Source organism: Colletotrichum godetiae, assembly GCF_030913485.1.
Source record: "Colletotrichum godetiae strain CBS 193.32 chromosome Unknown BDP55scaffold_76, whole genome shotgun sequence".
Classification (NCBI taxonomy): domain Eukaryota; kingdom Fungi; phylum Ascomycota; class Sordariomycetes; order Glomerellales; family Glomerellaceae; genus Colletotrichum; species Colletotrichum godetiae.
In genome coordinates, this window is record NW_026851324.1 from 130188 (window position 1) to 150829 (window position 20642).

At 52.3% G+C, this 20642-nt stretch overlaps 6 protein-coding genes and 1 non-coding gene across 7 annotated transcripts; 2 read left to right on the forward strand and 5 right to left on the reverse strand.

Moving 5' to 3' along the window:
* Positions 1-1698: 1698 nt before the first annotated feature.
* On the reverse strand, positions 1699-2205 carry BDP55DRAFT_683196 (uncharacterized protein). The gene has a single exon (XM_060576320.1). It carries the CDS (start codon positions 2145-2147, stop codon positions 1920-1922), a length of 228 nt encoding a protein of 75 aa, XP_060423036.1. The 5' UTR covers positions 2148-2205; the 3' UTR covers positions 1699-1919.
* Positions 2206-8465: 6260 nt separating this feature from the next.
* BDP55DRAFT_565501 (uncharacterized protein) lies at positions 8466-9771 on the reverse strand (the record flags this gene model as incomplete). Its single annotated transcript, XM_060570428.1, has 2 exons — positions 8466-8724; positions 9194-9771. The coding sequence occupies 2 exons, from the start codon at positions 9769-9771 to the stop codon at positions 8466-8468; spliced, it is 837 nt and encodes a 278-aa protein (XP_060423037.1).
* A 520-nt stretch (positions 9772-10291) lies between these two features.
* Positions 10292-10377, forward strand: BDP55DRAFT_t321. The gene has a single exon. It is a non-coding gene; the product is annotated as a tRNA-Gly (tRNA).
* A 333-nt stretch (positions 10378-10710) lies between these two features.
* Positions 10711-12662, forward strand: BDP55DRAFT_401237 (N-carbamoyl-L-amino acid hydrolase). Its single transcript, XM_060567297.1, has 4 exons — positions 10711-11249; positions 11303-11620; positions 11678-12493; positions 12553-12662. Exons 1-4 carry the CDS (start codon positions 11092-11094, stop codon positions 12623-12625), a joined length of 1365 nt encoding a protein of 454 aa, XP_060423038.1. The 5' UTR covers positions 10711-11091; the 3' UTR covers positions 12626-12662.
* On the reverse strand, positions 12663-13128 carry BDP55DRAFT_401238 (uncharacterized protein). Its single transcript, XM_060567298.1, has one exon. The coding sequence runs from the start codon at positions 12939-12941 to the stop codon at positions 12699-12701; it is 243 nt and encodes an 80-aa protein (XP_060423039.1). The 5' UTR covers positions 12942-13128; the 3' UTR covers positions 12663-12698.
* A 2511-nt stretch (positions 13129-15639) lies between these two features.
* On the reverse strand, positions 15640-17465 carry BDP55DRAFT_734268 (uncharacterized protein; the record flags this gene model as incomplete). The annotated part of the gene is made up of 4 exons (XM_060580188.1): positions 15640-15987; positions 16041-16130; positions 16243-17246; positions 17375-17465. The coding sequence occupies 4 exons, from the start codon at positions 17463-17465 to the stop codon at positions 15640-15642; spliced, it is 1533 nt and encodes a 510-aa protein (XP_060423040.1).
* Positions 17466-18306: 841 nt separating this feature from the next.
* On the reverse strand, positions 18307-20167 carry BDP55DRAFT_401273 (TAM domain methyltransferase). Its single transcript, XM_060567299.1, has 8 exons — positions 19822-20167; positions 19729-19760; positions 19572-19657; positions 19341-19493; positions 19239-19276; positions 19146-19183; positions 18941-19078; positions 18307-18872 (listed from the first exon to the last, which is right to left on the reverse strand). The coding sequence occupies exons 1-8, from the start codon at positions 19981-19983 to the stop codon at positions 18446-18448; spliced, it is 1074 nt and encodes a 357-aa protein (XP_060423041.1). The 5' UTR covers positions 19984-20167; the 3' UTR covers positions 18307-18445.
* Positions 20168-20642: the final 475 nt, after the last annotated feature.

Consider the following 20642-nt stretch of genomic DNA (forward strand, 5'->3'; position numbering starts at 1 on the left):
ACACGACAGGGCTTGACAGAGAAGAGTGGAGAGGGGGGTCTTTCTGTTAGTTCGACCACTACGAAGTACACACACGTCACAGGGTTTGTGCTTGATGTGCTTAGTGCTGTAACGTGTGGGAGGGAACAGAGAGAGAGGGTGTGTGAGTGTATGTCTGTCTGTCTACATGTGTGTGCAAGGGGAGGGAGGCACGTACGCGCGAGGAGGATTGACCGGTGAAGCTGCAGTGCGGTGGCCCGCCGTCCTCTCGTTGGTCGTCGGTTACGAGGTCTGCCGGGCAAAGCGTGAGAAATGCAGACCGAACTTATGGACAATGGGACTGGTGGGAAATGAGACAGGTGATAGGGGATCAGGATGGCGAGCTGGTGATGTCGGGCAATCTTGGGTTTTGCTGCGCTGTGCAAGCCTGCGTTTGACCATGACCAGGAGCAAACGCTCGAGTTTTGGGTTGCTAAGAAACAAGCGGCGGGTAGTTTTCGTTTGAGCGGGTGGTGATGGAATCAATGGCACACACACATACGCAAACAAGACTGGACGCTGACGGCCGTCAGCCATCCCTTTGCGGCCCGATGCCGCCCACTCTGGACTGACCGATATTACAGACTAGAAGTCCTCGGTGAGGGATCAGGTGAAGAACGATTGGAAGTACAAGGGTGCCGGACGAAGGAGCGACTCCCACGGCATCAGACGGGGTGCTGGGGTGAGAGAACGTTTCGTGGAACCCTTCAGATTTGTCGATACCGTCAGAGAAAAGAAGCCCCCCCCCCGTCTATAGATGCCATATCCAGGTTGGCTCATGGCACGTATTTGGGCATTCTTTGGGTCCCGCAAGCCACCACGCTGTTCTCGAGCAGTAGCGTGGTGGTGGTTGTCTTTGGAGGTTCGGAACTTGGAACAGCTTGACCTGCCCAACGTGGGAGAACGTGGGATCAAGAAGGGAGAGGGAGGGGGTGGGGGTTAGTGGCAGTTAGTGTGCACGACGGGGATACCAGATGGTCATCTGAAGGTGTTTCGACGTGCCTCCCGCGCGCTGCCCCCATCAACGATATTGATGAATGGTGCGAGGTGAGGTTTGCGTCGTGGGGTGTAAGTGAACAGTGGCGATTCTGTGCTAGAAGTCAAGTTGGGCACACAGGACCATGTACACGGCTCCCTCTAATTTGTCTAGGGAGACACGGTTGCTGGCAGTTGGGATGCCGTGCATTGCATCGCAGCTCAGCTGATGAGAGAAAACAGGGTCGGGCACTGTCCAGCGCAACTGTACAGGAGAGCAGGAGCATTACAGATACGATGATGATATATCTGGCTACCTGCACGGATACATTTGATGATGCGCTGCGAGGCAGACGCGAGACCACATCAGGCACGGCGAGCCGCTCATTGGCGTACCTTTTGGGCGCTGTGCGACACTGTATGCTGTCTCTGGCGCTCTCATCAATTTGTCTTATGAGCCGCGAGGCGTTTGGCGCAAGGCGTTCGAAGATGTCTTGGGCGTTGGCATGGCACATCGCCTATTCGATGTACACATGAGGCGCGCGCGTGCCTGTGTGGGATAAGTGAGATGTTCTTGAGGGGTGAGAATTTGTTTGTTGTACAACAAGCTCACTCACTCACTCATTGTGAGTACGAAAGTGAGTGTAAGAGTAAGCCTGATGAGTGAGACAATCCCCATGCTGCTCATGACGATGGGGCATTAACACTCACACACGTTTCGACCCGATGTCCGGTGGCCTCTCCGAACTGTACAAAATACTCGGCCTGCTTCGTCTAGATGGGTTGAGAACTTCTGGCAGCACGCGCTGGTTCTGGCCACTCTAACGGCGTTCAGCCAAGCGACATTGGCAATGAAAGGCTTCCTCGGTTGGCCCAACGGCGCCGTCCGGCGTAGCCCGCAGAAACGAACCACATGGCAATCTAGCCTAGCCCAAGCTCCAGCTGCCACGCCAGGCGATCAATATCGCAACCTGCTCAACTTGGGTGACCGGTGAAGCTGTGGATCTTTTTCCTTCCCCTCTCAGTCTGTCACTCTCTGCGTCAATTGCAAACGGCTTCGACGCCAAGCCGGCTACGCTGGATAAATCCGTTGTCAAGCAGCATGCGGGTGTCAAAGAAGCTGCGCGTTGCAGCAAGCAAGCGGCTTTTCTCATCCTGCACCTCGGTCGTCATGAGGCATCTTTGGCCCCGGGGTAAATGAGAAGGGTGGGCTAAAAACGGATGTTTGCCATCATTGTAGGGCTAGCCGTACAGAGTACTTTCGCAGCGGTTGGTCTGTTCTTCAGCCCGCATTTTGATTGCATTCGCGCCGGATCATCAGTGCATTGTACCTATGTAGGGCAAAGGCTAGTGACGCCCTCGCCGAAAGCTTGGGTAGAATACACCTTTCGTGTATTTCCAAGCACACGAGCTCACGTAGCAGTCAAGCACTACCGGATATCGTGGGGTTCAGAAATGGGCAGAGTGTTACTCAAGATACCTGGGCCTGCTGTGTACCTGTACTCGACGCTCGGTTTCCGCCGCCGGTTGAGGTGAGGAAACTGACTTTCAGTGCTGAAGCTCTTCACACCCTTTCCCTGTAGAATGCGCTGCTGCATGGAGCTATGGCCATTGGACGGACAGGGCCGTTGCATCCCATCCCACATTCACGTCACAGCGGCAGTTAAAGTAAGATGAGATGCCGGGGTGAGACTGTCATCTTCTCGTCAGAAATTGACCGGTACGGATACAGGCCCAACAGACGAAAAGCTTCCATGTCGCAAGCTCGCAAACACGCAAGCAATTGAGTAACCCGGGATGATGAGTTATTCTGTTCGTAAATTCCAGGGATGTCATCCTGCACTTGGATGCTTGGGCCGTGGAAAAGAGTTTGTCTCTCAGTCATAGGCTATGGCAACTTGATCAGGTGTGCAACCGGTGAAGGGCTCGAGGGGTTTCCCTCACAGGCCGAAAACGTCGCATCTGCCCCCCCTCACTCTCTGCCTCCCCCATGGTGGTCTGCTTGCCCGTTACGCTTGTCACATATCATATCCCCTAGTAGATCTGATGGGTGCTAATCTGCCGTCACTAGCCATCTTGTCACCTTCTTGAATGGTAAAACACCCCTAGACGAACAGAGCGTCTCCGGATGCGCCTAGCTGCTGAAGATAATTGTGATAAGGTTAGGCGGTGCTAGGTCGATATCGTTTGAGTGGCATGTCGTGACAGCATCTTTCCTCTGGCCGGGCTATGATAACCATCTGCCAAGGAAGAGAGTGTAGGATGGTCCTTGGACAACTCGACTGGTTTCGGCGCGTCTGATGCCGGGACTCTGCATTTGGTGGTTTGCGCGGGATCCTCCCCATTGAAACGACTCTCGAGGTTGCCCGTCACCTGATTGACTTTGGCTGCGCCATCAAGGCCAAAATGCAAACCAGCAAGCCACCCCCGAAAAGCATGCGACGGGCAAGCTTTCTGGGCCGGACACTCACTCATCGACATCCCTGGGCTTCGTTCCCCCCTCACTCTCCCCCCTCCCCTCCTACCGAGCACTCGTTTGATTGACCGGTGCGGGGCCTTTGAAGCACCTGTATCACTGTGTATTTGAGATGTAGTTTGGTTCAAGCTTGCCTCCGACTCGAGACGGGATCTCTATGGCCAATCCTTACAGACCGCTTATTAGATGGCAAGGCTCTATCAGAATCTCCAAGACTACAACCCCCCGCAGATGTTCTGACTGGAGAACGACGGTCCCGAGCTGGTTGATCGGCCCTTCGTCATATTGTCGTCGTGCCGAGCTTCCTCAACGGTCTGTTGCCTCCGAACCCCAGGTCTCCACCGTTGCTGAATTGTCAGCGGGCGATGCGGTGTTAATTATCCGACCTGCGGATACTATTTCAAATCCCAGAGTGATGAGCGAGATGGGCCGCATGCCGCCAGCGACAGCCACATCCCGAGCCTTCCCGTCGCGCAGTGTTGCAGACAAAACGTTTAATGGAAAATTGGCATTCAGAACGCCTCGGAAGCCCCATTTCTATTGGGGGCTACGGTACCCTGGTTGCCGACAGATGCGACAGGATGGGATACCTTGTTGCTGGTGACGGAATAGAAATTTTCATCCTCATCCTGTCCCCGGCCTCCGGCTTCTTAGGGGTTGGTATGAATTGCAAGGCCATATGGGACCTTCTTTAGAGGGACTTAACGACCGAGACTCCGTGAAGCCTAGGTTGACACCAGCAGTGTATCGGTCTGAAGGACTTATCGAAGGATTCTTGTTGAGGGGCAGCAGGGGACCGTGGAGGGTTTCCGAAGGCAACATGAAAGCTTGCTCACCGAGTCGTCCCTCAAACTTCTAAGTTCCGGCTGCTCCAAACCATCCAGATGTTAGACAAGCTAGACCAGGTAGGGTGTACTTCTGCTGGTCCGGGTGAATGTTAACTTGGGGGCTGCTGGCCATACTCATTCATGCCGGCTAAATCCAAATCTGTGCTACACCAATTCCAGGAGTGACGAAGCCAGCTCTTCACACCCTCCCAAAAAATAACCCTCCCATGCGTAGCCTGATGGCGGCTCTGCGAGTTCAAGACCTTCGGAGAGACGACAACAGTCTTCCATACTCCGTCACCCAACTTATGTCGTGCCTATGCCCGAAAGCCCGCACTCCGCCGCGTATCGACGAATATAGTTCTGCAGCAGTGCAGGTAAGTATCCAGCGCAGCCTGGCCATCCCACCGTAATTTGAGCCGGGCAGGCCTTAGTACCAACGACAGCGGGCACGGGACCGTCAACGTACATGTCACTGTAGCTCGGCCACTATGTTGACTCTGTTATGCAAACATACCTAGGTATTCTTACAACGTCCATAAACGGACAACAACACGTGCCCTCAGGTACTATGTAGCTGTACTTTGTTTGCTTCATAACTTGATTAGTCCGTCCAGGGCGAGTGTCAATCATAGCCTCCAAACAAGGATCAATCCCCGGGAGGATTTAGAATTCTGACAAGCGCACGGTGGCTCATCCGGCGATGCTGGCAGCGAGGAAACGGTTCAATTGACAAACGGGAATGCTAGGGGCTCTTACATTGTTCTCTCATTGCTCCACAACGACAGCTGAAGGTTATCAATACCAAGTATTCGTATCTGCATACGTACGTATAAATGGTTCTGTGTGTACAACTATCCACATACTTCTGCCCATTCATGAGCACCTGTCTATTGCGGTTGGTGTTCGACCCTTGGAATGGCGCAGCAATTGCTGAAGCATGGAGATCGGCATTCCGCCAGTAACGCAGTCGGTGGTAGTCGGTGAGGGAGATGACGTGTCGAACTTGGAAAATGAGCAATTCGACTGCCGCGTGCCCTTCCAGTCGACGCCCAGGCGGTAAGGAAGAGTGTCTGGCTGGCGGTGAGGCCGAACACTCTTTCCATGTGATGGGAGGAGAGTATCCGTACGTGTAAAGACATTAGTATTAGGGCGATGCAATGCCCCTGGGAATCTCCGAGTTGGGGAGGCTATATTCCGTACATAAGATGCATCTCAGCATGATGCACAAATGGCATCTTGCTCTGTTGGATCAATTCCGTCCAGAGCTGCACCGACCGCTCAGTAATCTACTGGCACCGTCTGCTCTGCCTCAGCCCATCACCAGGCATCAACTGAATGCTCTGACAGTCACACAGTCTGCGAATTCAGGCAAGCCAATTCTCATCCCTGCCCAGCGAGCAAATCTCCTCAAACCCTACGGATCCTACTGCGTATTGCCCGGCAGGAACTTTTGCGTTCTCTCATGAATCTAATCCAGGCATGCCAGGGCAGTCGATACGAGTGGACTCGACACTGACAGCAATCCACCGCGGCTCGACTGGCCGACAGTCGGGGACTCCCGCTCAATGCTCATTTCATCTCCAACGCCCGAGCGTAACTAATCCTGCTTCATAGGACCCCTCATTCTCGAGACCTCGACCACTGCTCTCCGTCGCCGAAGCGCCATGACCTCCAGTACCCCTGGTCATCAACGACCGCTTTAGGGGCCATATCTGCCCTGAATTGATGTCTTGCAGCTGTCAGGAGGGTCCTGAACACCGCTGATGTGACTCAAAACCCCCGTTCGACCCGCCCAGAGCACCCTGTCCAATATGCTGATCCTGCCTACTCTGCTAGGGGGGCCGTGAACGTCGAGACCGCACCGAATGCAACGGGAACAAACAACGAGTCTCTCGTTGCATTCGAGAAATGGTCTCCGCAGAGCGACTCGCAGGTGTCATTGCTCATGTGACGAGCTCCGGCCAAAGTGCTACATATAGAGTTTGCACGTTTTGGGTGGGTGTTTGGGCGTCAATCCCGCCACTTGTCTATGCATACGGATATGCCCATTGCCACAGCCTCCACTTCCCAGATTGAAGGGAGAAAAGGGCCATACTGGGTCCTCCAGCCCTGCCAGACTGCTCCTATCTTTGACACATCCGTACAGATATACTAGAGGGGGGGGCCACTGGCTACAAACACATGTACTCGTACTTGCAGAGTATCCGTACAACCCAGGTATCATGATCTTGCACAGTGCTCAGGAACAATGGACAAGGGTATATGGTATACCTATCAGATATTCAGGTTCTACCTCACTCTCGCCGACTTCGATTACTCCTGCCTCATGGGAAAGGGCCGACAGCCCGGAGTCAGCTACCAGTGCTTTCAGTATATGGGTCCGTAGCTTCAATGGGGTCTTGTTACCGTTTGTCCAGACTGGGACTACCATGAAACTCCAAACTTGCAGCCTGCCTCGTAGCCGAAAAGTAAACTTTGCCCGGACGGCGTGCCGGACCGGCCGGCACATCCAAGCCCTGGAACCTGGGGCCGAAATGGAACCACATCCCGCTCCGCCAACGGCATCGGGGGTACAGAAATAGTGTAAAGAAGACAACTTCTCGGAAGAGCAAGACCAACGTCGTTCCGACGCCCTATTCCACGTGGCTTAGTATGTAGCTACGGCATTCCACCAACGGGAATTCGTAGCTTTAGTTAATTCCACTTCGGTCAACCAATACAACCTTGAGTTGGCTCCACTTCCTCGCTGAGGCCGTTCGAACATCTGGGATGCCTTAATCAATGAGATCCGGGAGGCGGATTCCTCTCCTCTTTAGCTGGGATTGCCGCCCGGTGATATTTGAGAACTGCAAACTCGGTTTGGTTGACCATTTCTATCCCAACACCCCTACCTTTTAGGCTATGTCCCCGGCTTCAGACCAGAAAAGTACACGAAGTCGTCAGAATGGAAATTTATTCGAAGCGGACATGGTAAAAGTAGATACGTATACAAAACATGCAAATCAATCCGACCTATCATCCCCAGATATCAACGGCATACCGGCGGAAATGGCATCACGAGATTGACTCATTGGGTACTTGCTCCTCGGCCACTTGGCATCGAATACTGCCGTGATACTTAGTTGCGTGGTGTCCTGTTGGCTGTGTCGACGAGCAGGACGACAGAAGTCCGGAAGATCCTTGCATAACTGTGCCACGAAAACCACTTGATTCGATGCGTTTTATGATAGCTAGCTTGTGTAATGTGATAGGAGTGCTTCGCAGGTGGCTCGTTGCAAGGCTCTGTCTGTGATGCTCTAGTCCTCCTGCAGGCTTGACAACTCTGCATCCCACGTTGCTGCATTCATCGTACGAACACACCGTCATATTCTCTTAGATGTGGATACATGCATGCACATGCCTGCAAGGTAGCTTGCTGGGTAACTTGATGCATGTTCTAACTAATACTCCGACGAGATCACGATGCTGACACGATCCAGGGGAGACGGGAATCTTTGGCGATCAGGAGAAACATGAAATTGAGGGAATCTTGCGACTTACTGTCTGCTTGTAAAAAGGTTCGGCCCTTTGGCCGACTCCCCGATGTTACCTCGTTCCGCTGCGGTCATCGTCTTAATACGGCTATCGTCCCGCTCATCTCATGTCAGTGCCGCCAACCAACAACCAACAAAGCAAGCGTCCAACAACCGACGATCAAATTTATTATCATACAGCCACCAAAACGCAAAGATCCCTGCTTCAATCCCACAGTTTCCGCACTCCGTTGCAGCCTCCTCAACTTTCTCCTCACGGCCAAGCCGTCATATCTTGGTTTCCTCCAATCGTGGTTGAGCCAGTTTCCAGGACCCTGGGTCTTGCGTTACGTGGCACACACGATGTTGTTGGTACTCCTCGAGGTCTTTAAGCCGGCCAGTAGATCCGCATCGGTGACAGATAATGGGTGTCTGGAGTCTCGGCGGCCGACGCTACCTCGGTCGGTAGGGGTCTCGAACCTCACCAGGCCATCTTCAGGTTTCTACGGTTCTACCAAAGTTCTATCGTTGTCTCATTCAAGGGGCCCTAGTCTAGGAGAGTGGGAAACGATGAATAAGTGATGCTGCTTGCCGGCAACCCGGGCCAAAACTCTTCATCGGCGAGGATGGTGCTCCTCCATGTTATTCCCGGAATCATAGCCTTTTCTTCACTATTGGTGCGGCTGACTGCTTGACCGATATTCCAGAAACAAGCCTGCCGTCCGAGAGGACTCGCTCACTTCTCCGCACTACGGCAAGAGTGAACGGATACGCAGTGTCGCAAGCCAAGCAAGTCGTCATGAGGAAGATGCCCATGGGGTTGACGAAGAAACCATGAGCCTCTGGCCAATACCACCAAAGCAGACTGGTCGATCCGATCCAGCCGGTAAGGGTACCAAGTGCCCTGCAGAACCTGTCGAACAAAGGATCAGCATAAGATGTCTGCTCATATGACCCGAACCCCCCTCTCACTGAATGCGGCGGGCGCTTGTCCTGACTGAGCAAACATGACCGCCCAAATACGACTGAATGAGAAGAACGGCGAGAACGAGAACCGGGAAGGAGACCCCACACATCGGAGCAACTCCAGCGGCACAACATTCGAACTCACGACCTACGGATAAGGTCGTTTGGGTGGCATCAGTACGCGTCAAGATGACACGTTCTGAGGATGGATAGCAATGAGAGGAAACGGCTGTGAGGATATCACACACCGATGACAGGGAAGAGGACGCAAACACGGCACACAGTGAGGTATCGTGACCCAACACGCCTTTTACCCTTATCACTTTTGGAAGTTCTCTCATCCGGCGAGAGAAAGCAATCCGCTCACCGATCGAATGCGGCAAAGAACGCGAAGGAGACAACCGGGAATCACTCACCAGATCGCATAACTTGTGCCCCCAGAGTGACCCCTGACGAGCAACATGGCAAGACACCCAGTCCCAAGGGCGAGCTGTGCCAGACCAGCCGTCCAGAACGCGAGCTCCGTACAGTCGAACCCCTCCCGTCCGGCCCACCACTTGCCACTCTTGTCTCCGAACCCGGTACCGGGCGCCGAAAGCCACCAGTCAGCGACAGCGTAGTTCGCTGCGCAGCCAAGGGCAACCATGGCCGTAAGTACAGCGCCGATATTCTCTGCGACAAGCGGCGAATGACGCCACTCGTGTTTCGCATTCTTCAGAGTCGTGTAGACGAGCGGTACGTCGAGGAGGAGCCAGACAAGGAAGCCGAGACGTTCGAGAGGGTGTTCGGCGACGCGAGCTGCGTAGATGAGTTCCCAGGAGAGATTCAGGGCGAGAGCGAGGAGGGGCATGCCGTATGACTTCGTTCTGTGAGAGCGGATGGACATGAGGACGTAGCACATATCCCAGGAAATGGCGCCTGTGATGAGAAGGGCGCCGGAAGCTGGCACGACCCATGAGGGAACATGAGGTGGAGGCGTATCCGTCAGGCCCATGTTGCAGGTATTGGCTTGTTCTGATGCGCCAACTTGAGTGCCTTCGGACTAACAGTCGTTGTCGTAAGTTGTGATGGGGTTAAGTTTCGGAGGGATGTCAGGCTGTGGTAAGCGATCACCAATAACCAGAGGCTATGGCCATGTCTGCCTAAGCGCCAAGGATCCTCAATAAGCAAAATCGTCGAGCACTATCATCTGGTATTTCATTTCCCGACTGAGAAAACTCCGAGATTAATTCTTCAGTTTTGTGCTAAGATGGCCTAACGATGACTTATAGGCCACTAACCTTTCATGTAGATACATCGGCAAAGAGCGCACTTTGGAGCTAAAACTGGACGAAGACATCAAAAACGCGTCCGTTTTGACGCGATTCGGTGCTATAATGGATAGTCTCGTAGACAACAACAATCCAAATTTGCAACTGCTGCATACAGCCGCTCGTGAGATGCATTTCAGCGGTTGCCGGGAAATAAATTGGTACATAGATTTCAAAAATCGTGTGTTGAGCATCATCACATCCGCATCTGTAGTGTAGTGGTTATCATCCTTGCCTTCCATTCCAAATCGGATTAGCAAGGGACCCGGTTTCGATTACCGGCGGATGCATCACGCGGATGAAATTCGTTTTTTGATTTTTGACGCATTGAGCCAAGGAAAAAGAATCTGGTCGACTGAGCTTGGTCACCCACCTGACTCAATTGGCTTGATTTTGTTAACCGTCTGTTCAAGATAGTCCATTAAGATAGCCCATCAAGATGGGCTGTTCGGAGCCCTAATCTAAGCTAGAGGTAAAGAAGGCCTCATCCACATGCAAAGGCAAAGGCAAACACCCGGCTACTTGATTTAAAGATAAAAGTGCACATTCTGCCCTCGCAACTACAGATCCATCAACTCTAAGATCTGTAAAAGGTATCATCCATCAATGCATACATTCTATCAAAATGTGGTTTCACAGTGCATGTCAGACCTCGGAGTAAATTATGCTTTCCAAAAGTTAGGAGCTTCCATGTTTCTTGGGCCACCAATAATTATTACGTCGGCAAGGCAGGCCGACTTTTTCGAAGAATTGGAAAGATGGACTCGAAGACTCTGCGAATTTGGTCATTGCTCAATGTCTGATCTTGTATCGGTGAAGTTGTCACCGAAATCCACTGCCAGGGGTCATGATACTTACCCCTCATTCCGATTGTCGGCACTGCTTCCGAGATAACGGCTTTTGCCCGAGTGGCAGCCCAATACTCGTCGGACAACCTCGAAATGGCATCATTCGTTTACAGTTTATATCAAATGATAAAGTTAGATACCAAGTAATCTGACAGAATGCTTCCAAGAAGACCGTCAGCGCTTCGGTCAATTCGTTTCGTGCGCCGGTCGTCAACCTTTTCCCAAGGTCTCTCAGGTCTCAAAATCAACTCCGATCGTCTTCAAGAAACTATCCACCATACGTGTCAATGGGGAGCAGCTCATCGATATGGCAGGTCAGCATCGTTCCTTCCCGAAAGAGCTTCTCAAGTTGCTGACAATTCACCAGAGCTCCGATTGAAACTGGCATGGCCCGGCTGACTCTCTCAGATGAAGATGCCGCGGCGAGACGATGGTTCGTGGAAGAGACACAAAAACTAGGCTGCGATGTCAAAGTTGATCAGATGGGCAACATTTTTGCTAGGCAAAGAGGGTCGCTAGGGTCGACTCTGCCCATGACTGCAATGGGCAGCCACTTAGATACCCAACCCCAAGGCGGTAGATATGATGGTATACTAGGTGTCGTTGCCGGTATCGAAGCATTAAGAACGATGAAAGAGAATGGCTATCACTGTAACTTTGATATTGGAGTTATCAACTGGACAAAGTACGCGATATTAGCTTCCATCCGATCAGGTTATGAGTTTCGCTGACTTGCTCTCAGTGAAGAAGGCGCCAGGTTTCCGGGCACTACAGTCTCCTCCAAAGTTTGGGCTGGAGAAATACCAATTCAAACCGCTTGGGATCTGAGAGACGTGTCAAATTCCTCTATCACCATGAAGTCGGAACTCCATAGACACGGATACCTAGGGGAGATTCAGTGTTCAGCAACTCAAGGTTACTCTATAGGCGCACACTTTGAACTCCATATTGAACAAGGTCCTTTGCTGGAATCCAGAGGGAGGAAGATCGGGGTCGTTCGAGGTGTGCAAGCCTGCAGATGGCTCACATTCACCGTTGTCGGCCGGAGTGCTCACTCAGGTACAACTCCTTATTCGGCAAGGAAAGATCCCCTTTTAGCTGCGGCGAAGATGATTGCGACTTCGAATGAGCTAGCACAGAAATCCGGAGCTTTCGTGACCACAGGAATCATCAAAGTCCCTCCGGAATCATCGACCAACACAGTTGCTTCACGGGCAACGTTCACACTGGATATTCGCCATCCGGACGACGACGTCATCTCCGAGGTTCAAGAACAATGTCTCGTTTTCTTCCAGGGAGTCTCTCGCGAGAACGGTGTGGAGCTGAGCTGGAACATCGATGTGGATTCGTCTGCAACCACCTTTGATGAGGATTGCGTATGGGCCGTCGAAACGGCGGCGAATGGTATCGTAGGTCATGATGGCTGGCTTCGCATGACAAGCGGCGCGACGCACGATAGTGTCAATACCAGCAGACATTGTCCGACGACGATGATATTTGTGCCTTGCAAAGATGGAGTCAGTCATCATCCAGAAGAGTACTGTAGCCCGGAGGATTGGTAAGTCATGGAGTTTCCAACACGGAGGAGTTGATGTGCTAATTACTTTTTCACTTTAGCGCCTTGGGAGCGCAGACTCTCCTCGATGCTGTCATCATATACGACGACATGAGACTAAGAAAGCTGCAGTGATTGACGCTTTTCGGATATATCAGGACTTGTTTGCTTAGTGCCTGCGAGCACTCTCGCTTGAAGGTCTTAAAGTTCAGAATATATCCAACTTCGCTTGAAAGAAAGACGCAATTTTTTGGTGAAATTCAGATGGAGCAAGAATAAACCAGGAAGACCGGGATCCTCTAGCTGTCCGGCGCGGAGGGTTGCCTGGACTAGACGTTGGAGTTGTCAAGATCGGCCTCGTCGTGGCAGCCTTACCACTCGCCACTACCTTCGTATAAACCCTCAGCAACACGCTTGTCGCAGCCGATAGCAGGCACATTGTAGCAACCATTGTTATTAAAGCCTTCAAAAAAGATTAGCAGTGGGAAAACAGGTAGCTACCAGCGCTGTTGTAAGAAGTTATCTTACCAAGAGCTGGTCGGTGGCGAAGATCGTTCGTCGTGGCCTATTTTGGAAGCTTCGTAGGGGGCTCAGCAGTCTGCCTCAGCGTAAGAGAATTAGAAGGCGAGAAAAGCACTGCCCCAAGGAGCCACAGAGCAGCTTTTGCTGGAGCACGCTGCCCTTTTCGCGATGAGATGGATAATGGCATATTTGCGAAGGATAGTGTCTTTTGCCGAGAATCTGGCAGTTTGCTCTTGGGCCACCACATCAAATGGACTGACTAACAACGGGAGACACAACTTATATACTTGACTCTTAACAACCTATGTATAAGGAGTTCGATAGATGGATTGTTTGTGGGATGAAAGACTGCATGTCTTGCTGACATCTTCGCTGTTGTTTCCGGAACCTGAGCTGACAGAGGGCAGCTGCCTAAAGAAGCGTAGCAGGGTATCGCTGAAGTGAGATCTTACCAGAGGTTATTCGATAGTTTGTCTTGGCTAATTAATATTCTAGTTTGTATAGAAATTCTAGCCCTCTCACTTCGATGTTGGACTCAAGCGCACCGTACTCTATGCGCCTACGAGTTCTCACAAATGTGAGAAACAAATATGCGGCTTACCTGTCTTCACCTCAGTTCATCTTTTGTCCAAGGAAGAAGAAGCTCCTGCCAAAAGTTCCAGCGCATGTCTATTCAATCCCTTTTGCAGATCTGAGCCCACGCTCTTCTACGCCCAGTGTCGCGGTTTTCTGGCCTATCAATGACGACTACTATCGCGAGGCATATGGCCAGTTTTCTACAGCCTATTCAAGACTAGAGACTTCTCATGCGGCGTGGTTGGGCCGCTACTATTGATACTCATAGGTAGTCGACGATAAAGGCATAAGCTATTTGTACCAAGTCAACTCGCTGGCACACAAGATTCCATTAGCTCTTGGGGCTGCGAGCAGCGAACTCCTGCTGCCAGATTCGCAATGTCGTATCTTCGAGCGCCCGGCACAAGTGATCACATGTATACATTGTCTAAAAGGTTGTAGTTCTATCATTTTAGGAGATTTAAGTTTATCCGGCAAGGAATCATTATTCGAGGTTGCTACTAGCACCGGAAGGCTCGAGGATATCTTAAAATCTAGTAATGTAGCCGGAACATAGGTATGACACAATCGCCAGTTATCTATGAGCAGTTCGCAAGTCCTGACCCGATAGGAATACATCCATTTCCAAGTGTCTTACACGGATGGTTCTATAATTACAACAAGTAACCCGTCAATTTCAATTATTCAAGGAAGGCGATAGTCATGTCGAAAAGTGGAAGAATGAACTGTACCTGGCCACAACTCAGAACGGAGTTCGCGTTACCATCCCAAAGGCAAGTACCGAGGTTACCTCCAACCGGAAGTCTGCAGTTCTATTCTTATTCATCAGCTATCATATCGCGCCAAAGTGATCAAAGTCTAAGAGGAGCATGAACATACCCACCAACCCAGTACCGAAGGGAGGAAGCTGACGAAAAGAGCGACGTGGAACTTCATGGTTGCTGTAGATAATTATGTACAAGAATGGGTCGCTGGAGGGATATTTTGCGGCAGGATATACAATACGAGGTAGAGAATGACAGCACTATAAAACCAGTGAAAAGTCCTCAAACAAGCAGGCGCACACAAAGAGGTAAAGACCAGCTATAAGTTTCAATAATCACTCAATGGCGATCTTCAACAACGGAGAAGCCGTGTACCCGAAACTAATACCAACGGGAAATTCCGCCACTGAGTCGCGCGCAACGAGGCTTGGAGGGGCACATGATGTTCAAACTCTAATTGACAAGTTCATCCCAGCTCGAATATTATGAGACGGGGCGAGTATTGCCCAATAAACATACTACGTAAGGTAGGCAACATAGCCCTGTAATATTTTTTACAAGTGATGTCCGATCCAATTCCACGGGACGCACGGCTTAGGGCGCGCGCCCCCTATCAGTTGGATATAATTTGTAAAGAGCGCGCAGCACTAGACTCTGCGAGCATTGTCCCGTCGTTTACGGAGTCTTTCAACGTGCCAATATTCTCTATCAACAACCAGTCTCAGACGAAGCATCCGTAGTAGAATCTGCGGAGTAAGACCTGCGGAGCATTATAAGCCCACTGGAGGATGAATCCTAGCCGTCAATTATCTTTCTTACTGCCCAGGCCTCAGGACGCTACAGCCTACGAAGACTGAGGAAAGGGCTACCTTATGGCCCGTTATCCTTACGAGACGTGCAGGCCAGGGCCCAGGCCATCTTGGAGAACGTGCGCCATTCACATCCTAGCGAGGCCGGCAGTGAAATGAGCGTGCCAGGAACCAGGAACTACAGACTCAGCCGGTTTTTGTCCAAATGTGGCTTTGGACTCGCATATCTCCAAGCTGTCAGTCTCTCCCTTCTATCTTTTGGCCTTCACGAATCCGAAGGCCGAGTGATATCACCCGACCAAGCCGATTACCGCATAAACATTATGGTCTAGACGTACACACATAGTGAGATGAAAGAACCTCTTCTCGTGCTATCTGCTAAGGCCAAGGATCCGTAAAATATTTGTTCAGCAGCGAAACGCCACGTGATTCTTCTAGATGGAAGACAACCCCCAGTAAAATTCCACATTCAACCAACCTAGTCATCATAGTAGTCATCAGCATAACCATCGCCGCCATGGCCATCGTCATAATAGCCAACATAGTCGTATTCATCGTCGCCGTGGCTTTCATCAAAGGTGCCGCCAGCATAGTCATCGTCGTTGCGAGCCTCGTCAGCACCCTGCTCGTCACCGTAGACAACTTCACCATATCCGGTGTACACGACGTTGTCCTCGTCGCCATACTCCCAATAATCCTCCGGACGCTCCTGAGGCTGCTCCTGAATCCCCTGCTCTTCTCTCTCTCCCTCGTAGACCTGACCATTTTCATCAACCCAGATAACCGGGGGGCCATACTCGGGCCCAAACGGCGGTACTCGATTAGCCTAATCATCGTAGTAGTCGCCGCCATACTCCTCCCTATCAGACTCCCGATCACTATCATCCCGGCCGCGATAATGGTCCTCAGATCCAGATGATGAACGGCGCTCGTAGTGATGCTCGTGGTGCTCAGAGTCTGAGTCGGAATCTGTGGAAATTGTCAGTTTTGGCGTTCAGTAATCTTCCGGAGCGAGACCCGGAGAGGGTGAGTGATCGTTACCTAGAGCATTGGCGATAAGTGCGCCTCCCAGCGCACCCACCGCGAGACCACCGGCCACGCCGAGGAACATGTTGCCGTTGCCGCTCTTCTTCTTTTTCTTCTTCTCTTCACTGCCGTATCCCTGTTCGTACTGCTGTCCATACTGCTGTTGAGGCTGTTGACCATAGGGCTGACCGTACTGCTGGGGTTGCTGGGGTTGGCCGTACTGTTGAGGCTGCTCGTACCCATGGGGCTGACCCTGTCCGTATTGCTGTCCAGCGTAGTACCCGGCTCCAGCTCCTGCAGCTGCCGCAGCCGCACCGCCCCCATAGGCTCCGTATCCGGGCTGTGGTGAGTGACCCCCGTAACTGGGTTGGGGGGAGGGTCCGCCGTATCCCGGTTGGGGTGGTGGACCTCCGTAGCCGGGCTGTGGTGAGTGGCCTCCATAGCCAGGTTGAGGCGAGTACCCCGGCTGCGGCGAATGTCCACCATATCGAGAGGCATCCCCATACCCTCCATGGCCCGGCGGTGACATTGGCGGAGGAGACATAGCCGGCGGTGGCGCAGGCGCCTCCCACTGAGAAGCGCCAGTTGCTTGATTGATGTAGTACCACCGTCTGCTGTTGTCGTCAAACCGCTTGACCCATCCCTCTGGCAGTCGCGGCGAGGGAGGTCTGCCGTAACCAGGTGAAGGGGGCCTTCCATAACCCGGCGAGGGAGGTCGCCCGTAGCTTTGTTGCTGCTGCTGCGGCTGTGGATACGGGCTAGATGATGTGGAATCACCATACCTTCCGGGATGCGGAGACGGATACTGCGGCGCGGAACCGTAAGCACCCCCGGCGGCGCTGGCAGCTACGCCAGCGGCGACGGACGACATGGCACTCCCCTCGGAGACGGGGTCGGAGTAGGCGGAGCGCGTGGGGTCGCTGGAGCCGAAGGCGGCGGGGTGCTCGCGCTTGTACTCGTCTGCGCCATTCTGCGGACCGCCGGCATAACCCGCTGGCGGTCTGCCGTCATAGCCTGAGCCGTGGGAACCGTAGTTGCTGTATCCATAATCCTGGTGGCCTGTGATGTGTCGTTAGGATTTGTTGATGCGATGCTTTTGAGATGAGGTGGGTGGGGATCTTGCGATATGGTGAAGGGCAGAATTGCGGTGGGAGGTTGTCGCAGAACATCACATTTCGCTCACTCACCTTGGTTGATGATCTCTGGATCGTCGGGGATCTTAAAGTTGCCCAGCTGTGATGCCAGCTTCGCGACGTCGAAGTTGCCAAAGAGCGACATCTTCGTTTTCTCGGGGCTGTGTCCTTCTTCTCTTTCTTTCGGTAGTGACAGTTGGGAGTTGGAAGGATGGGAGAGAATTGCACGTGGTTGGCGGGGGATTTGACGTGGTCGTCGCGGGGTCAAGTGACCAAGGTAAGGTCAGGCAAGGTGAGTTGGGCTGTTGGTAGGGGCAAAAAAAGAAAAAAAGAAAATGGCTGAGGTAAGAAAAGTAGGGCCACCCGACGGGATCAACCTAAACGAGCGTGGTGAGGTAGTAGCCCAAGGTAAAGGAAGGTGCGCGCCGTGTGACGGGCGATTCGTAATGTGATTTCTTGGGCTGCAGGTGTGACTGCACGTCAGATTGGCTTCCTGCCCATTTGTTTCGGCAGATCGGAACGCAGGCGGCGGGTATTTTTCTGGGCTTTTTCTGTTCGCTTCCCTTGAGGTTCCATTCTCATGTTTGGTTTGTCTCCACGTTTGGTTGCCTTGCGTCGTCCGAACTTGGCACTCGGGACCACCCGTTCATCTCATAGGGCTGAAGACTGTGCGCTCTCTCACCCTTACCATTACTCACTCGGCCGATGATCAATTGGAGATGTGAGGGATCTGAATGAGATGAACCCAAGTGAGGGGGATGAGTGAGTGAGACGTGAAATGAACATCGCACGCTCAACCCCGCCAGGACAAGCACAACTTCATCCCCGTATGGTTCAAGCCTTTGCATTAAGATGCTATATCGCTATGCTATGAGCCCCCAAAAAGAAAGGCTGCTTCATAGACCGACAGACATGATGGTAATGCGAGATGCTGCACATTCCAAGATCTGAAAAGACACGCCTTCACCTTCATTCGGTCGTCTCCTTTGCAGCCGGTAGAGCAGGCTTCTGCCCATACACCACGTGCCTATGCGTATGAACTAGTTAGTTCCCAGAGATAATACCCAAAATCATCGTCGACCTTGGACAACGGAATTTTAAAAAAAAATCCAGGGGAAGGAACACTCACAAATCCAATAACGCATGAAACGCCCCCGTCTTCAACTCCCTCCTCACTTCCGCAAGCTGTACCAACACCTCCTCCTTACTCCTCCCCAGCACACCGCATAGCAACTTTAACGAAAACCCTTCCAACCCCTCAAGAATCTGCGCCAGATTCAGCAACCCCTGGTCCTTGAAGTGTCGATGCCGCGCCCACGGCCCAATGGGCGTCTTGAACTTGTGGTGCGCCACGTGCTCGAATCCGCCGTGCCCGCTCACCCACCCCTCGAGCTTCGGTCCGGGACGCGGATCGCGCCCGATTTTGTCGAGGGTTTCGACAAAGGTCTGGTTCCATTCGTAGGTTGCGTGTTGGGGGGTGTAGCTTCCGTCGTCGGAGTAGTATTCTGTGCTCATGTCTTGGAACTCGGCCCAGCCTCCTGGGTTGAGGTTGCTGGAGAGGCGGGGGTGAGGTGTGAGTAATAGGACCGGTTGGAAGACAGGTAGGAGAGGTAGACGTACTCGTAAATGTTGGCAATCAGCTTCGGCCAGTCCTGGATGGAGGCGGCCATGTATCGGCACATGATGAAGTCGTACTTCTTGACGCCAACCCACTCGCTCTCGACATCGTCAATCTCAAATTTGACGTTTGGGGGCACCCTGCAATTTAAAGAACAATTGGCTTTGAAGATCGCCAGAAAGGGGTTCATGTTGGGACTTGACGCACCACTCCGGTTGGATAGCGCTCAAATCATTCCCGATAACCTGCCCATCAATCAGCAAAGCATACCATCACCAATCTCACTCATCCCCAACTCACCTCGGCGTTCTCGAAAATGTCACCAATCTCAACAGCCCCTACCAACCACAAGCAATTAGTAATGCATCGCTCTCGAGATTAGTTGGACTTGCGGAGACATACAGATACCAGTACCCGTGCCGATATCCAAGATGCGATGGACCTTGTCCTTGGCCAGCGGCGCTAGCCAGAGCTTGCTTCCAATCGCCCTCACCATCATGGCGTGGGCCATGTCGAGACGCTCCATCTCGACCTCGTCGTTTGGAAACGAGTATGCTATGTATAATATGTCAGCAGACCGAAAATGATGTCCGTTCATTATCGCTTGTGATGATGAAGTAAGAGAAGACTCACAGCCCGGTCTGAATGCATGGTAGCGACGGCCATACTCTTCCGGGTAGTCGATGACGCTGGACGATAGGGACGCAGTGTAACTCGAACTGTCTCAATCACTCGTGTTAGAAAATTGCAATCAATGGATGGAGTGATGAGAATTTTAGAGAGCTATTACATTCTATCATCAATCGATGAATCGTTGTCACTCTACACCGAAAATATTAGTCAACGACAGCTCAATCTAAAGGCCAACTGAGCTGCGACTCACAGCGAACCCCTCGTCAGCTTCAACCGGATCATCCTGTTGAGCGGGATCAATCGCCACCGCTGGGACGGCTCGCGATGATCTCGTCGTCGGAGCCGGGTCGGGGGACGAGACAACAGCGACAGGTGCGGCCGTAGTGGGCGGTGTTCCCTGTGCTTCAGCCATGATGTGCGCCTTTTCCGTTTCACGGGAATTCTATGTGAACGAATGAACCTTGAATACGACGTTTATCGAGATATTGTTAAGTCGCGCGGTTGCTGTGACCTAGCGTGTCTCGAGAAATCGCGATCTCAAGGAGGGCAGATGAATCAATCCCGCGCAAGGTCAATCAACTAAAAGACCGCGCCTCATCTGCTTGAGAGGGGAGCTCCAGTTTTTGTATCTGCCCGTTTCCAGGTTCCCTTCCCACACCACTACGGAGTACACCACCCTTCCATGTCTCTGCCAATGTGTGGCTTGCTGAGGGGTTCATCCTACAGTAGGGAACCTTAACCGTACTTGGACCAAACGACAGGCACGACAAGCCTAATAAGAACGCAGACAAGACCCCCGGATGCAGAACAATCAGACATCCTCTCACAGGGATCGCTGGGTAATAAATAGTCCGCATCCCGTTTTCCCACCGCTCACATCAAGTTACAGGGCATCCGCCGAGATGAACCCAGGGAGATGTGTAGAATCCAGTCCAATGGAACTTGGAACCGGCATTGCCTTGCATGGTCTGCGTTGCTACCCCTCTTTTTTCCCTGCACGGTAGATGGGGATCTTGACCCGTTTGAGCCCTCATCCGAGTTCCCGGTTGACGGTATCGCATACACCACGTT

What these genes read in the sequence shown, in the direction of transcription:
- BDP55DRAFT_401238 (XM_060567298.1), bottom strand. Translation starts at nt 12,941, where the DNA reads ATGGTTGCTACAATGTGCCTGCTATCGGCTGCGACAAGCGTGTTGCTG.
- BDP55DRAFT_401273 (XM_060567299.1), bottom strand. Translation starts at nt 19,983, where the DNA reads ATGGCTGAAGCACAGGGAACACCGCCCACTACGGCCGCACCTGTCGCT. An exon ending in CCATGCATTCAGACCGGGCT is followed by an intron (nt 19,494 to 19,571) that starts GTGAGTCTTCTC and finishes TATTATACATAG; the next exon opens with CATACTCGTTTCCAAACGAC. An exon ending in CGGCACGGGTACTGGTATCT is followed by an intron (nt 19,277 to 19,340) that starts GTATGTCTCCGC and finishes TGTGGTTGGTAG; the next exon opens with GGGCTGTTGAGATTGGTGAC.
- BDP55DRAFT_401237 (XM_060567297.1), top strand. Translation starts at nt 11,092, where the DNA reads ATGCTTCCAAGAAGACCGTCAGCGCTTCGGTCAATTCGTTTCGTGCGC. An exon ending in GCAGCTCATCGATATGGCAG is followed by an intron (nt 11,250 to 11,302) that starts GTCAGCATCGTT and finishes ACAATTCACCAG; the next exon opens with AGCTCCGATTGAAACTGGCA. An exon ending in TACTGTAGCCCGGAGGATTG is followed by an intron (nt 12,494 to 12,552) that starts GTAAGTCATGGA and finishes TTTTCACTTTAG; the next exon opens with CGCCTTGGGAGCGCAGACTC.
- BDP55DRAFT_683196 (XM_060576320.1), bottom strand. Translation starts at nt 2,147, where the DNA reads ATGAGAAAAGCCGCTTGCTTGCTGCAACGCGCAGCTTCTTTGACACCC.